Source organism: Lingula anatina, chromosome 1 (assembly GCF_051362555.1).
Source record: "Lingula anatina isolate TDL-2025a chromosome 1, LinAna3.0, whole genome shotgun sequence".
NCBI classification, from domain to species: domain Eukaryota; kingdom Metazoa; phylum Brachiopoda; class Lingulata; order Lingulida; family Lingulidae; genus Lingula; species Lingula anatina.
Window position 1 is genome coordinate 2,597,687 of NC_141767.1, and position 13,503 is coordinate 2,611,189.

Sequence of the window (13,503 nt, forward strand, 5' to 3'; positions counted from 1 at the left end):
GTTTTGTTTGCGTTTTTTTTCTCTTTTTTCGGGTTTCTTCAAAGTGAGCTCTAACGTGATTAAATCTACCGAAGAAAAACGTAAGTTGATATAAGATTAATTTTCATTTCATAGACAATAGATTTATTTTTCATTCTGTTCTAATTGCTGACTTTTGCTGATTGTTATTTGAGAGTCTGGTCGTGTTCAATCTCTGATAGCCTCAAGCACAGCGTCTGCATCTTCGTGGTTTGATGGCCGCATTGATTACGTCCTGTGACAACAATAAACAAACCGTGTTGATTTTGTGTTTTAATTCGGAGAATGTGGACCTATCAATTACATAGGATTACTTTTGGCAAGTTAGGGTCAGGGAGAGGTTCCTAGATAACCAATCAAAAAATAAACGACACCTTAATCCAAACAAAATTGATCCTTCTCTGCTAACTTTATCGGAGCTGCCAGCTTGTCAGTGTTACGGGGAAATAACCGTATCTTTTAGTTGCTGGATTTCTGATCTTCGACTTTTGGAATTAATTGGGTTTGTATATGTTGAAGTATCTAATCGAAATATTTTTGTGCCCGTTTTTGTGTGTGAGTTCGTGCGCGTGAGTTTGCATGTGCGTGTGTCAGACTGTGCATGCGCCGGCAATCGTGCGCATGTGTGTGTGTGTATGAGAGAGAGAGAGAGAGAGAGAGAGAGAGAGAGAGAGAGAGATGTTAGCATTTAACAAACGTCCAAATACCTTGCCTGTTCCCTTCACTTTACTGGAGTATTTAAAAACTCAAGACCCATAACAAAAACAATAAAATAATACTGTATATTGAACTGAAAATACACGTGCCTCGTAGCAAGATGTTTTTTCTTGAACATGGCATAAAATGAATTGATATACTAAAATAAATAGAAAACCAAACATTATATTAGTCTTATTAATAAATATATAAATTAAACATTAGCACTTGCATATCAGAAAACCATTTTATGAAATCAGACAAGCAGAATTGATCTTAAAAAAACCCCAAAGCATCAATATCACGTTTTTTCATCAGCTTCACCAAAATCAGCCGTCACCGCTGACGCAATCCACAAATTGAAGAGCTATTCAACATCCAGATCAGAATCCAGGCACTACCAGAGACAAAACAAGACTGGCAGAAGTTTTCATTCAATTGACGCAAAAATGTCATAAAATATCAAGTCAGCTAGCTGTATCCTTACAGCAGTAATTCACCGATACTTCAAACGTCTGCGTTTCCTTGAATTTTTTAATTTCAACTGGTTTGATAAAGTGTGAAATTTGGTATGATTGCTAATTATATATTTTAAGAAAACTTACGGACTAAAAGATATATTTGATTTCATTCTTCGTGCAATGTACTTCGTCAATATCATAAAAAACTTCATTTCTGTCATAAATTAGTTATATCCCAGCTAACATTAAATAATTCCTATTGTTGGCAGTCTCTATTAAAACCCTGAAACGGTGCAGTTGCATAGTTCCTATAAAATCGACTAAGTGTGTTCCTAAACAAGTAGATATGTCTTGTAATCACCCGTTCGAGTTTGACGCGTGAACTCAAGGCAGATCTCGGTATACCCCAGCACTAATGACAGCAAAAATCTTCAGCCCACGTGTTGCAAGCGTTCTAGCCCATCCACATAGCAGAGGGGTTGATTTCTATTCAGGTCATTTGGGTTCTGGTATCCATCTTACCACAGCTTTACTTATACTGGCAAATAAGACTGCGGCATAGCGTTCTGATATGAAGGGATTCGCTTGTGTCCGAACAACAAGGAAATAGTTTACCTTCATTGTCCAGCCCAGTGAGATTCTATTCAACAATCGTGAAGTGGGCTTTGTAACATGGATCGTGTTATGAAAATGATGAACACCAGACAGTCTGCAGGAGTAGCAGTGCATAATTTCATGTACTAACGGCGGCTCATCAATGTCAAACACGACACGTTTTCTTCCCCACGTACTCCGCACATGTACCCTCCAGGTCACCAGCCTGGCACCCCCGCGTGGAGAACCTCACAGCGTGGACCGACCTTGCGTCCATGCTGCTTGCCAACCGACTGTTAAAGCTGAAAGGCCATGTCTGGAATATGCCAAAAAAATGTTCAGTCTATATAATTCTTCAACTTTGTGTTAATTTGACAGTATAATTATGGTATAAACACCAGATTCATCAGGTGCCAATGTACATCATAAATATAAATTCTGTTAACTATACAATTATTAAGTAATAATAAAGTAATACCAGAATGTACTATTTAATACTAAATCTAATAAATACCACAACAGTGCATCCAAATAAAATAATTAGTATAAATTAGTATTAATAGTATAAATTATTGTTTGAGTTAAATGCAACATAGTTTATCATTTCCATTTAGATAAGCCCAGAAACGTCAAAGCATTTCAAAACAAAAAGAGAGTTAACTTAAGACGAGATGCCTTGTTCACCACTCAGGGGCAAGGTTAAAACATATAATATATAGCGTTTAAAAGAAAGAAAACAATACTTTATGGGTTATTTTGACCCCACCCCACCCCCACCCCCAAAATTAATAACATCATTACTTACGTTTGCTAGTAATAGTATGCGTGTAATTTTTGGTAGTTTTGAAACATATTGCAAAGTATTGTACGGAAGTATACGCATTGGTTTATTCGTGCTTGCAAGGGTTTGTTTTGTGTTCCCATGCCTAACTCCACTTACCGCTAAAGAGCATAATGATAATTTGAGCTGAATATTCTATGTCACAATGCAATGCCTCTTTTCAATTTCTTTTGGCATTGTATAACTTTAACATGTAATGCGCCTAAAAATACGCTATTACTTGTAGAAGGTTTTCATTGTCTCGATTGGATCTATATGAAACTATTTGGAACCCAAAGCCTGAGCTACAAAAACTGCTCTATAAGGGAAAGAATCGACGAAAATGGCTTTTTGTCATTATATACACCCCCCTTTATCTCTAAAGAAAACATTTCTTGATAGCCGTGAGAATTTCCAAGAACAAGCTCTCATTTATCATTTATATGTTGTAACATTAATGATTACTTATTTTTCTCCAATTTTCTCCTATTTCTATGGAATTAAAAATTACTACTCGATGAAGTTTTACACAAAAATGACCTAGAACGGATTTAGTTATAAACTCTTCTAAAAACATTAAAACAAAAAAAAATACCCATTAATATATGAGTTAATTAAGAACCCATCTCCTCGGTATTGTTTGGCATGTTATGCTCGACAATTAATTGGTTGTCTCCTACAAAATGTGCCACACTTTGATACATACAATGGCTTCTTGTACTGAATAACAGAACCAAGATTTCTCACGAAGAAGGCTATACAATCAGCAAAGAAAGGGAGGAAAAAAACACATACACACATCTGCACAATTTTAGGATCAGCTCACGTTCGATTTGCTCCCGGTTGGAAGAACGTTATCAAATTTTACAGTGAATTACTCGAGGTAATGATATTTCAATTTAAGAACACGACCTGACCGCGATCTGCGGCAGAAAATATGCAGAAGGAATTGCAAAATCTAATTAGCGGAAGAGGTTCGGTTGAAGTTGGTTGCGATTTCTTACAGCCAGACAGCGAAGTTCTTATAGGTGGACTACACAGAGAAAAAAAAAACATAGCCATGGTACATATATAAATCTTAAATAATCTATGGGTTTATTTATATACTGTTTATTATTCCTATCATAAACACACAAAGTTATAAGTCTACTATATATTATATATACTATATATTATATATACTATATATACTATATATTATAGTTATTCCAAAGACCTGACAAATATCCAAACTGTACTATTAGCCAGAAGAACACCCCAACCCCTCGAAGGCCATGTGTAAGGTAAGTATTAACATATTTTATCCTGTTTAAATACAGTTAATTATTATTATTATTATTACTATTATTATTATTATTCCCATGTTCGAAGCCTGAAAACACCGAGACCACTGAACATGTCTAGTTGAAACAGGGGTCCACGAAACAAATATACTTAAATCTCCTCGCATTCAAAACCAGTTATTCATTGTCTTTAAATATTGCAAATTAGTATTCTCATACAGAACTAAATGCTTCTATCTCACTCTACCCGATAAATGTTGTCAAACAAAAAGAAGATATATTACATTTTTACAACAGGAAAAAGTAAACAAGATAAGAAAACGCTACACTGTACGACACAATAAATGTCGTTGTAAATCACTCCTAGCATTTTGATGAGTGAGAGGAGAGCACTTAACAAAAGTTTATTTTGATTAAAACTGATCAAAAGTGTTTATTTGACAAATATTTCTAAGAAGAATTTGATATTTCTATTTGTTACCATTGCGACTTAGAATGCTGGACAACGGCGGCACACGACGGCTATTCTCAGAAAATTTTAAAAAGATCGATGTTGGTAAAAAGTGTGAATTAATACCACTATTCCCAAGACTTTATAAAATCACCAACTCCTCTCACGTAATATTTGTTAATTTATCAGATGAAAATTAAGTTTTGAAAAATGACCAAAGTCTATACATTAACACTTAATCTCTTTTCTTTTGAAAGAAAAACACTCCACTATTGAATTTGCCTTTGAGAATTTAGTTAAGGAATATAAACTTCTGGTTATGTAAATAAATACCTAGTCCCATAAGGTGTATGCGGAGTCAATTAATGTGAATAAATAAGAAGTCATTCAATAAGTTTACGTGTAAAAATGTTGTTTGATGTAAAATATTATGCACTTTTGTTAGTATATATTGCAAAGTGATTTTTCTTTTGCCCCAAACTTTCATTTTTTCCCTTTCCTTAGACCTACTGGGGATAGCACCGAAGTAGACTTCTTCACGACAAACTGCCATGTAAACACACTGGTATATAAACTATATATATATATATGTATATTGTATACATATGTAAGTATCAATGTATTGACGTAATTTACTTAATTTATTACTAGCGTTAGTTCTTATTTTGATGATAAATTTTGAATTGTTTAATCATTGAGGACTTAAACGTTTCGTTAAAACCTTATTTCCGTGGTTTTAGTATTATATTTGTTGCTAGGCACATTACGCGGTGGCTGATTAAAATCAAAGTGGCAAAATCCGCAAGTATGAGCTAACCCTTTTCTCTCTCTCTCTCTCTCTCTCTCTCTCTGTGTGTGTGTGTGTGTGTGTGTTCACTTACCAGATTTATTGGGTGTATTGCTCCGTCCTTTACTGGACTCTCCGGTATGTCATCCTCCTCTAAAATTTTGCTCAAGTGGGCAATATAACTAGCAGCAAGTCTGAGAGTGTCTAGTTTAGACAGTTTTGTATCTGGTGGCACCCAAGGTAGTGTGGTTTTTAACTTGGAAAACGCTCGACTAAGTACTCTCATTCTTGCGCGTTCTCTTGCATTAGCAGCGTTCCTTTGAATGGGCTTTACATCTTTTTCTCGAAACTCACTGTAGTTTTCCTCCTCTTTTCTTGATGATTCCTTTCGGCGGCGGCCCATATTGTGTCTACCTTCTTTGTAGAATATTTGATATCTTTCTTCCTAAATTCAAAGGGAAATTCTTGTTAAACGGCTTAAATAATCAAGAACAACGTTGCGATTTCTTGAAACTGCGGCGACTTCCCGATTAGTGTACTTTAACAAAGTTTAAGCACAGTCCATCAGTTAAAAAATATTCCGTATGAAAAACGGCTAGAGCTGAGATTACGCTGCCACATTTCTGTTTCCATCAGAAGTTGGACTTGTTCATTTTAACAGGAACAGACTTCGAGTCGTACCCCCGAGCCTCAGAGCAAAGAACGCTTACGCTGATTACCGAATTCTTTAATGTTGGTTTAGTTTCACTTTGTAGTTCTCTTACCACTTAGCCTCAAATTTCTCCAGTTTCTCAAATGACTAAACTTCCCAAGCTTTAGATAATTTGCCTAATGGCTGGTAATTACTAAAGAAATCAGGTAGAAATTCCCTGTATTCTCCTAATGAAAAATACATAAACGTTATTTAAAAGTTCACGTAAGAAAATCCAGCAGGACGAGAGAATTGATGATTTTGACTACTGATGGTGCGTTATGTAACATTACCTCATAATAAATATTTCACAAATTCTCACAGAACAAAATGGTTGATGATTTTACTTACGGGATGATTTGTTGTTGGATGGTATATGCCAGGCCTCTGTTTCCAAATTACCACATATATCTGGGACGGTTTGCATGGTATCAAATATCACAATGACTTAATTCCCCCTCGACTGTCCCTACAGCTAAAACTCAGCAAACCAAGCTAAGTATTTAACAGAAAATGTTTATAAAAAATCACCTTGTACTGCCTAGTGTCAGTGAGTGCCTTTAGCGTCAAGGCGTCGACATAACAGACAATAACTAATTAGCGGGAAGATTTTTACGGGCCTGGGAAGGGTTCAGGGACTCAACTCGTCAATCAGCAATCCTCAGTTGCCTTTTTCTGACGAGATAATGTAAGGCGAAAATTTTGAAGAGTGGCAGATAATAGAAATGCCATCAACTTACTGTATCTCCATCGAACTTTACTTGTCATGAGTCGTTTGTAAATTTATGAAAGCGTCATATCTGAAAGAAATGCCAAGAAATAATTGTAGTTCGCTTGAACCTTCTTCTGTAACTGTCAGCACGACCGGCTTTGATTACTTCTAAAACTGTGTGCTTTAACTGTTTGTGTGACCGTCAGCACGTGGTTTTAATGGACATTCTGTCACCTGAGTCATTCGTATAACATTCCAAAAATTGTTGGTTTTTAGTTTTGATTGCAGCAACGTTCACTTTGTTTTGATTTAAAATCGTTCTATTCGCCTGGGAAATGTCCACATATTATATTGGCCCAGTTTTTCAGAAAGGGGGGGGGGGGGGCAACTGGGGAACTCCCTTTCGATACTCCAACCCCTAGGATAAACATCCTCCAGCAGTATCTTCCGAGGTACTTCAGACATGTAAATGAAGAGAATAGATACGTTTGACATTTGTACCTACTTTGAAATAACTGTTTACTTTTGAAATATTTCTTTCGTCCTACTTTTAAATACCATCAGTGCGTTTTAAGCACAGCTATTCTAATTTTGTAGCCGAGTCAAGGTAAACATTGTGCATAGAATAGTATTAACATTAAAACTGTTTCATAAAACTGGAGGTAACTGCACAATATAGTTAATTTATAATTCTAATAATGATGCTTTGAAGAACTTTACCCCAGTTAAGATACGGTTAAAACTGACACAGCACATGAGAGTACTTCAGCGTCATTTTTAATATACGCAATGTTCCATAGGTAAAGATAATATTATTTAGATATAAAAGGTGTGTCCATCGAAAAATTCCTTACGTAGTTTCTATTTTTTTCTGTGATTAATTTTTTTATTTTACTATTAATTTTTCTCAATTAATGGATGTTCATGGGAAGACAATCTTTAAAAAATGTGAAGTTCGCAAATCGTGAAAAAGATTTATTTTGTTAATCCTTTATAATAAGGAGATAAATAATTTAAGAGACGCAGTCAAACATCTCAAGATTTGGCTATCATTTTCCAGATTTTCAACGCAGGAAGCGAACACCAAATAGATGGATTCAAATCCCTGTTGACAGACGTGGAGTCACTTTGAAGACGCAGACGACATTTTGACACAATATAGATGCTACTTCTCTCGTGTGTAAAAATATAGGTGTCAAACGACCACACACGTGCGAATCCGATAAACTTTATCCAAGTAGCTTATCTTTGCAAAGAAATTAAAAGCAGATTTGAGACTTTAGAAAAATAAGCTTTTCTGTGGTAGAGCATTTTAAACAACGCTCGGTCACCAGTCTCTGCTTTTAAGGAGCTCACGCTTTTCCAGGAGCGTTTTACTGAGTATTGTATGGTACAACCGATAGCTTGTAAAAGTTTTAAGTAATTGAAAGTTATAATTTGCTTGCTTTTCTGGTTTCACTTTATCTTTCTTTCACTGCATTACACACCTACTGGAGCGATCGCAATCTTGACTCGGCCATCTTTATTTAAAATCTTACATTTTGCTGCGGGCAATCTGATCTGAACGCAGCTGTGCCGGTGATTTCGCGCTCGATTAGATTCTCGGTTGATGCCAAAAGTTGCTTTATTTTAAAAATTCTCCCTAAGATTTCATAAATATTTAGGAAAGCTAACGCTCATTCGTGTGGCTATGATTATGTCTTTATCGACACTCCTCCCACAGCGGGTGGCCTAATGTATCTGTTCACAGACTAGGCAAGTTGAAGATTCCTTTATTACTTTTTTGTTTATAACACAGCGAACTGGAGTATCGGGTTAGTGGGGTGACTGATTGGATACATTTTCTTGACGGAGTTGTTTGAATCATGATCAGAAATTGATAATCAAATAGATATAATTTAAGCCAGATTGATTAAGTGCAGTCCCTATCGAAATAACTTCTTGTAAAGACTTCTATTAAGATGAAATTATTAATTGGGTAACACTAAATAATCAAGAACGAGTGGCAAGTATTTAGAATCAATTAGTGGTTTAATCATACCATTTGCTATTTTCTGCTTACAATTCAAAATTGATGAGAAAAAGGGGGATGCTTCAACAGAGCATCTGCAGTTTTCAGTTATTTACCACTTGCGTCCATATAGGTCATACATTGCAACTGATCTGCCAACTCTTCTTTTTTCATAAACTAAACGCCTCAGTAAAAATCAACCTGTTGATTGTCCTTCATAAATTTTAGGACTAGTGCATTTAACTATAACCGTTTTTAACTTACCTTCGCTTTTCCAGTCTGTCCCCTTTAAAGTTTGCAACGCATCTATTTGAAGTAACGTTTTCTAAACTTCTAGAGTTGGGAGAAAAGGATCTTCTGCACGTGTTTCAGAGTTAATTTCGTTCTGCATCGAGTTGCACAACAGTAACAATGGTAAGCGGTACTGAGTGAATCTCATCGCTCAGAATGACCTTTCACAGTGAAGCCAGGGAGAAAAGTTTGATACAAATGGAACGCAGGCTTAGATCTTAAAGGGATAACAACTCTTCATTCTGGCGGGAAAAGTGCCATAAAACGGATTTTTCTGAGAAACGATAATTTTCACATAATTTCCAATGGTTGATGAATCATTTTCGACATTCAAGGTTAATTGATTGTTGTTGTTGTTTTTTTTTCTTTTTTTTTGGAAGTGTGATTTTTGTACTAATCTCTTAAGATAATTATTACGGAGGGTAGCCATCTATGAAGGTCCCATGGCAAGCACAGGTTTCAGAATAATTGCGATAACAGTCGTTTTGGTAAAATGGAATTTATTATATTTCTATGAGTTGTTTACCATTGTGTAATTTTGAATCACATATGAAGAGTTGCTATCCTTTTAAGCAATGAGGTACGGGATGATGTTTAAGCGAGGGACACATACGATTCCTTTGACGAGAAATATGTAGAATGTGCATAGATTATTATTATTTATAATGTGAGCTTGTGGAATTACAGGAAAATCAACCTTGTGCTGTCTTTAGCATCTAGTATTTCTATGATATCTCTAAATATCAACATATTAAAGATGGCAACCAAAATCGGGCACTTTGCATATCGCTTCCCACACATAAACTGACGGGAACTCTGCTGGTAAAGGGATTATCACCGAGCTATTTAATCCCAACAGCTTACGAGAGCACTTTGCGCTACATACATGTAATGCCATACGCTGTTACCCGGGCTTTATTTCAAGGTGAAACCGAACAGATAGTTTTGCCTCTACCAGGTTTGATAAGGACAGGTGTAGGCCTACAGTGTCTTTGAAGACATCTCTATCTCTGTCATTCACACATTTACTTGTATTATAAGTTTTCATCCGCACGACTGAACGTCTTTATTGAAGCGTAAATAATTTCCAATTGTTTATCATTTTAATTCGATAAATGAGAATCTCAACTGCTGTAAATAGCTTACAGTATTACTCTCAGATTACATTTCTTTCCTCCTTTTTTCCCTTTTTAATTTTTGACTGGTGATTTTATTCAGTTACATCAAAGTTCTATATGTCAGTCAATGCAATGTCCCTCTTCAATAAACGAGTCTATTCCAGAGTCGGAAGAATAAAAATTGAAAGAATTATTATCTTCACATAGCGAAGTAGAAATATTTGTGTGGTAATGATTAAGCAACTCAAGTGACACATCACGTTCGGATCCTAAACTGTTATTATCTGAAATCCCGTGATTTTTATGCCTTGAATGACTAGGTGACAAATACTTCATAGTGAAATCCTTCAGGTCTATTTCATCCCCGTCACAATTTAATTCTAAACCCTCGTTTGGATCACCCCCGAGGTCAGATTGTGTTGAACCTAATATTGTCTCAACTGTCGCATTGTCCCTGCATTGCCTCACACTGGTGGGTGCGCTGGATTCTACGTGTATCACAGGACTGGGTTCCTGGGCGACATCCGGTGTTCTCGTGTTCCCTGGCAGCTGTTTCTCGAGATTGCGTCTTCGGTGGACGCTGGCAAGGTCTTTGCAGACTTCCGAAAGTTTGTCACATCTGATTATAAGGTCGATGTCACTGATTGATAATACGTCCTAAAATGGAGTTTCATAGCATAGCACATATTAATTTCACCAAAATTGTAAACTGTGCTGAAATGTACGTGTACTTGTGTATAATATGTGCAGTATATAAGAACCGTACTTAATTTACTTTATATAAAAATCCTTTACCGTTGAATTAGTTTTTTTACAATTATAAAGGATATTCTTGCATTTTATGATAACGACAAAATATTTGCAAATCTTTGTCTCAAATATTACAGAAAAGCTATAGTACTTAAACACAAGTTGTGTTGGCTCTACATCTGACAGGGATCCATATTGAAATGATCACATGAAACTGTTTTTATTTTCTTTATGCACGGATGGCGAGATTATCAGGATGTGTGTCCTAGTCTCGTGCGACCGCATTCTACAGCAGAATTAAACCACAATAATGTATATAGCTTACTTACCAACTGGGACTTTGTCGCGGAATAATCTAGCTCTGCTTTAGTGTCATCCTCCATCTCGACTCTAAAAATATAGATAATTATTCAATATCATAAACTAAACATGGGCACTGATCACGGATTAAAGGTGTGATACTCCAAAGTTACGTATCCTACCACTGTCAGATAAAATACGAACAAACGAATAGGAACCTATACCCAGCAAAAACAACGTTTTATAACGTTAAAATCCTATTATCAGAGCGTTTTTTGGTTATATAAACGTTATGGTAACGTTACAATAATGTTCTACTTCTATGTTTGCTGGGTAGTACCTTGTTACTGTTTTCTGGGTACTCCAATGAATATTATTCAGACAAAAAAAATCTAGTCCTTCACTAAGTACCTCAACTACTGAGAAACAATTCTGGTTTATAACCGTGTCCCAAAGCCCATTAATACTTTAATGCAATCGATACCAGTCTAAAGAGACAAAAGGATTAACTCCATCCCATATCCGCCACTGCGGTGCATTTAATCATGAGCTCGACATACACGGGAAATGGTGATTGGGATATACATACGAGACATTGCTTATACTCTCATTATACCCAGAATAACAAAATTAGATGTGGTTACACTGAGGAGCAGCTGTAATAACCTTGTATTATAATATTCTGCCGTTGCTCTAAACACAAATAAACGCTACTCGTGTCACAGTAGTGTCGATCTGAACTAAAATGATCTAAAATGCCTGAACAGTACACGAGAGAGAGAGAGAGACAGACAGAGAGAGAGAGAGAGAGAGAGAGAGAGAGAGAGAGAGAGCTTAGAGTCCTTACCTACTTTTTTCACAGGACGCTACGTACATTGTTTTTAAACACTTTGCCGTATTTAAAAGACCATCGTTTCCTATTTGCCCAACTCGTCGTATAAAGGCTATCCAAATATTTGCGAAATAAATCTTATATTAATTCCATGATCTGACCCAGTAAGATAAGAATTCGAAGACGCCTGTAACCACGTAGTTTTGCTTTATACGCTTCCTGTTCACTTCTATGTCTTTTTATCACCAAGGGAACGAGTAAACAAAAAAGGACAGGTGAATCAGAGCGTCCATCTCACGGCATACGTCAATATCTTTATACCTGTTCATTGAACAGGTAGCTTCAAATATTGCGTGAAGGCAGTGGACTTGTATCGTTTTTCATTAAAGGTATGCGCTTTGATGGTTCCTAGTGCATTTATGTTACCTGTGTATTGGACAGTAAAGTAACCGATACAGTTTCCCGTGTAAACTGCCGCTTACAGATTTCGTGCATGTTTAGAAGAATATTGCATACCAGACGGGAAATATGAAACGCTGTCCTTTGGTATTTCACTAAACTCATATATCATTTGAAACTATATAATGGGCGGGTGAGGTTTTGTGACAAAATTTTGACTTTAGATGCATCCTTAAACTATCCTAATGCAGAGCAGCACGAGGTCACATAGCGGATTAATTTTACCTGTACTTTTATTTATTTTCACCTTTTGCGTTACTCTGGAAATTGGACGTCTAAGTAATGCGTATGACGTCATACTACATGTACTTTTAAATCATGCGCACAGTGGTGTTGATAAACGAAGAAGTTTATCATTTCATCTCATTTTAACAAGCATTTCCGCCACAAAGCGTCAATGTTCTTTAACCTTAATATATAGATATATTTTAAATAATTAGGAAAAATCACCAGTGTGTTCAAAACGTATCTTCTCTTCTTCAAATACCGCAAAATAAGGCCTACATTTTTTTCTTGATGACAAATGAATCAAAGACCCTATCATGAATATTTCTCTGTGCTATTTCTTTGGAGAAACATACATACATATGAACTAAGGCCCATGAGATAAGAAGGACTGAAACTTCTGAAATATATGGGTTGATTTTTCGTATAATTCGCTAGTACATGTAAACAATTCGACGATAATTGCATAATCTCGTCAAACATTATAGGCCCATTTCCCAATCATCGACGTTATTTAAATATCCAATGCAACTTTGCAATTTCCGTTGGTTAATGTTTGGCGTAAATAGAGGGATCTAAAGTAATTTGTTAGATAACCAGTGACCGTGCATCTGAATAGGCCTAAAGCCCCCCCCCCCCCCCCCCCTTTCCCCAATTCACGGAATCGAAATAAAAGACCAACAAAAGACTCATTTCGTTTCGTTGTGCTAGCTGGAAGATGGATATTTAGCACAACTGTAGCAATGAGCCCTGGGATTTGGCCAGATTACCACGCCGCGTTGATACAGTCGGAAAATGATGTTCTTCGATGGGCGAGAAGACCTACATGTATCTGTAGATTTACACTGGCGATTTACTGTTGTGCTGCAAAAGTGGATGTTTGTAAATAGCATAGGGCCTATGTCAATCGAGTGGATAGTTACCTCCTTGAGTGGTGAGATCCAGTTTACTTACTAATAAGCGTTTAACTTTTTTATCGAACACAATCTTCTTAGTTAACATGG

At 36.2% G+C, this 13,503-nt stretch overlaps 2 protein-coding genes across 7 annotated transcripts; both read right to left on the reverse strand.

The window, feature by feature from the left end:
* Positions 1-759: 759 nt before the first annotated feature.
* Positions 760-8,981, reverse strand: LOC106163580 (transcription factor 21). 3 transcript variants are annotated; one of them, XM_013541217.2, is made up of 3 exons: positions 8,789-8,981; positions 5,205-5,555; positions 760-2,085 (listed from the first exon to the last, which is right to left on the reverse strand). In XM_013541217.2, the coding sequence occupies exons 2-3, from the start codon at positions 5,511-5,513 to the stop codon at positions 1,936-1,938; spliced, it is 459 nt and encodes a 152-aa protein (XP_013396671.1). In that variant the 5' UTR covers positions 5,514-5,555; positions 8,789-8,981; the 3' UTR covers positions 760-1,935. The 3 variants fall into 3 exon arrangements, with proteins under 3 accessions (XP_013396671.1, XP_086856151.1, XP_086856150.1); XM_087000025.1 differs by lacking the exon at positions 8,789-8,981 and adding an exon at positions 6,542-6,894; XM_087000024.1 differs by lacking the exon at positions 8,789-8,981 and adding an exon at positions 6,153-6,443.
* A 1,021-nt stretch (positions 8,982-10,002) lies between these two features.
* Positions 10,003-12,098, reverse strand: LOC106163572 (uncharacterized). 4 transcript variants are annotated; one of them, XM_013541205.2, is made up of 3 exons: positions 11,858-12,098; positions 11,013-11,073; positions 10,003-10,590 (listed from the first exon to the last, which is right to left on the reverse strand). In XM_013541205.2, the coding sequence occupies exons 2-3, from the start codon at positions 11,064-11,066 to the stop codon at positions 10,054-10,056; spliced, it is 591 nt and encodes a 196-aa protein (XP_013396659.2). In that variant the 5' UTR covers positions 11,067-11,073; positions 11,858-12,098; the 3' UTR covers positions 10,003-10,053. The 4 variants fall into 4 exon arrangements, with proteins under 4 accessions (XP_013396659.2, XP_013396658.2, XP_013396661.2 ...); XM_013541204.2 differs by having other exon boundaries at positions 11,831-12,098; XM_013541207.2 differs by having other exon boundaries at positions 11,835-12,097.
* Positions 12,099-13,503: the final 1,405 nt, after the last annotated feature.

Bases quoted from the DNA above. Each gene is read 5' to 3' on its own strand.
- LOC106163580 (XM_013541217.2), bottom strand. From the start codon at position 5,513: ATGGGCCGCCGCCGAAAGGAATCATCAAGAAAAGAGGAGGAAAACTAC. The intron at 2,086-5,204 runs GTAAGTGAACAC...GGCATATTCCAG, and splicing joins CAATACACCCAATAAATCTG to ACATGGCCTTTCAGCTTTAA.
- LOC106163572 (XM_013541204.2), bottom strand. From the start codon at position 11,859: ATGTACGTAGCGTCCTGTGAAAAAAGTAG. The intron at 11,074-11,830 runs GTAAGGACTCTA...CTATATTTTTAG, and splicing joins GCGTCCTGTGAAAAAAGTAG to AGTCGAGATGGAGGATGACA. The intron at 10,591-11,012 runs GTAAGTAAGCTA...ACTCCATTTTAG, and splicing joins CCGCGACAAAGTCCCAGTTG to GACGTATTATCAATCAGTGA.